The 1,254-nt window shown below is 65.8% G+C and overlaps 1 protein-coding gene across 1 annotated transcript in view; it reads right to left on the bottom strand.

Moving 5' to 3' along the window:
* ITPR1 (inositol 1,4,5-trisphosphate receptor, type 1) overlaps positions 1 to 1,254 on the bottom strand; it is a 173,427-nt gene that overhangs the window by 23,578 nt on the left and 148,595 nt on the right. Inside the window, exon 50 of the mRNA XM_005881921.2 lies at positions 22 to 214. Coding sequence (XP_005881983.1) covers positions 22 to 214 — 193 coding nt within the window. The remainder of the gene's footprint in view (positions 1 to 21; positions 215 to 1,254) is intronic.

The following is a 1,254-nucleotide window of genomic DNA, read 5'->3' as shown; positions in this document are numbered from 1 at the left end:
GCCGGCGCCGCCTGGACCCACCTCGCAGCTTCTTCTGCCAGTTCATCTCGTTGAAGAGGTCCTCCGAGCGCAGGAAGAAGTCGTTGATCTTGCTGCCCTGCTCGTCGCGCTCGGTGGTGTAGTAGATGCGCAGCTTGGACTCCTTGGTGAGGAACTCGCAGATGCTGGGCACCGGGAAGACGATCTGCTCCATGGTGCGGTCCAGCCGGACGATCTGGGGGCGGGGGTGGGGGAGTGTGAGCAGCCGCCGCTGACCCCCCCTCTGGCCCCCCTATGGGGCCCCTGGCCAGGGGCCCTGGCGCCATATTCAAGGCGGCGTGCGATACAGACCCAGCGAGGCGTCTCTGACCACACCCCCCAGACCGGGCGTGTCTCTCAGATCCGTGTAAACCGGTCCAGGTGAGTCCGGCCAGTATGCTCTGACCTCAGACCCGTCAGTTTCACTAACTTATTGAAACTGCTTCGTGCACACGGCCCCCGGGGCTCCAGCCGGGCTGTCTGTGCATCTGTCCGTCCACAAGCAGGGCCCCGGGTCCCGCGTGGCCCCGAGCGTCGGACGCACACGTGGCTGGTGCAGCTGCGGGACCGAGGGCTTAGCTTCGCTGCCCCCGTGCTGAGCGCACACCCGGCTGGCGGCTGGCGTAACGGGCAGCGTCCCCCGGCCTGTGGTCCTTCCTCACCCGGCGAACTCGGGTTACTTTCCCTGGACAGGAGCCTAAAGGGCCTTCGCTGGGCTATCCAGTGATGTCCTACCTCTTGGTGTCACAGACCTAAAACGTGCGAGGCAGGAACGCGGTGCCTGGCGAAGGCCGGGGCAGCGCCCCCTGTTCCTAAACTCGCGTTGCTGGGCCCCAGGTGGACACCTCACAGGTTCTCTCCAGCTGCCCAGCCCGGCTCAGCCCCCAGAGAGGAGGCAGTGAGGCCAGGACTGTTCGAACCCTAAGACACTGTGTGAGTCACACCTGGGGGCAGAGATTTAAAGGGGATGCGGGGGGGGGGCGTACAATGGGGGCCTGGCCTGTGTGTCTGCGTCCCCGCAGAGTCTGGAGGAGTCGGGTGAGGCCGGCCACACCCTCCACCGGCTCTCAGCCCTGGCGGGAGGTTCTGGGGGACACGGTCTTCAGACCCCCGGTGCCCAAGTTGAGCTGGAGATCAGGTTCCGGAAGCTTTGCATGGCCCTGATTCTGTCCTAAGCCGACCTCACTGAACTGGGGGGTGGGGGTTGGTGGCTAGAGCCCGCCTGGAGCCGGCCCA

This window comes from Myotis brandtii, unplaced genomic scaffold (assembly GCF_000412655.1).
Source record: "Myotis brandtii unplaced genomic scaffold, ASM41265v1 scaffold693, whole genome shotgun sequence".
Classification (NCBI taxonomy): Eukaryota; Metazoa; Chordata; class Mammalia; order Chiroptera; family Vespertilionidae; genus Myotis; species Myotis brandtii.
Note: the sequence above shows the minus strand (reverse complement) of the source record. Positions and strands in the feature narration are given on the sequence as shown.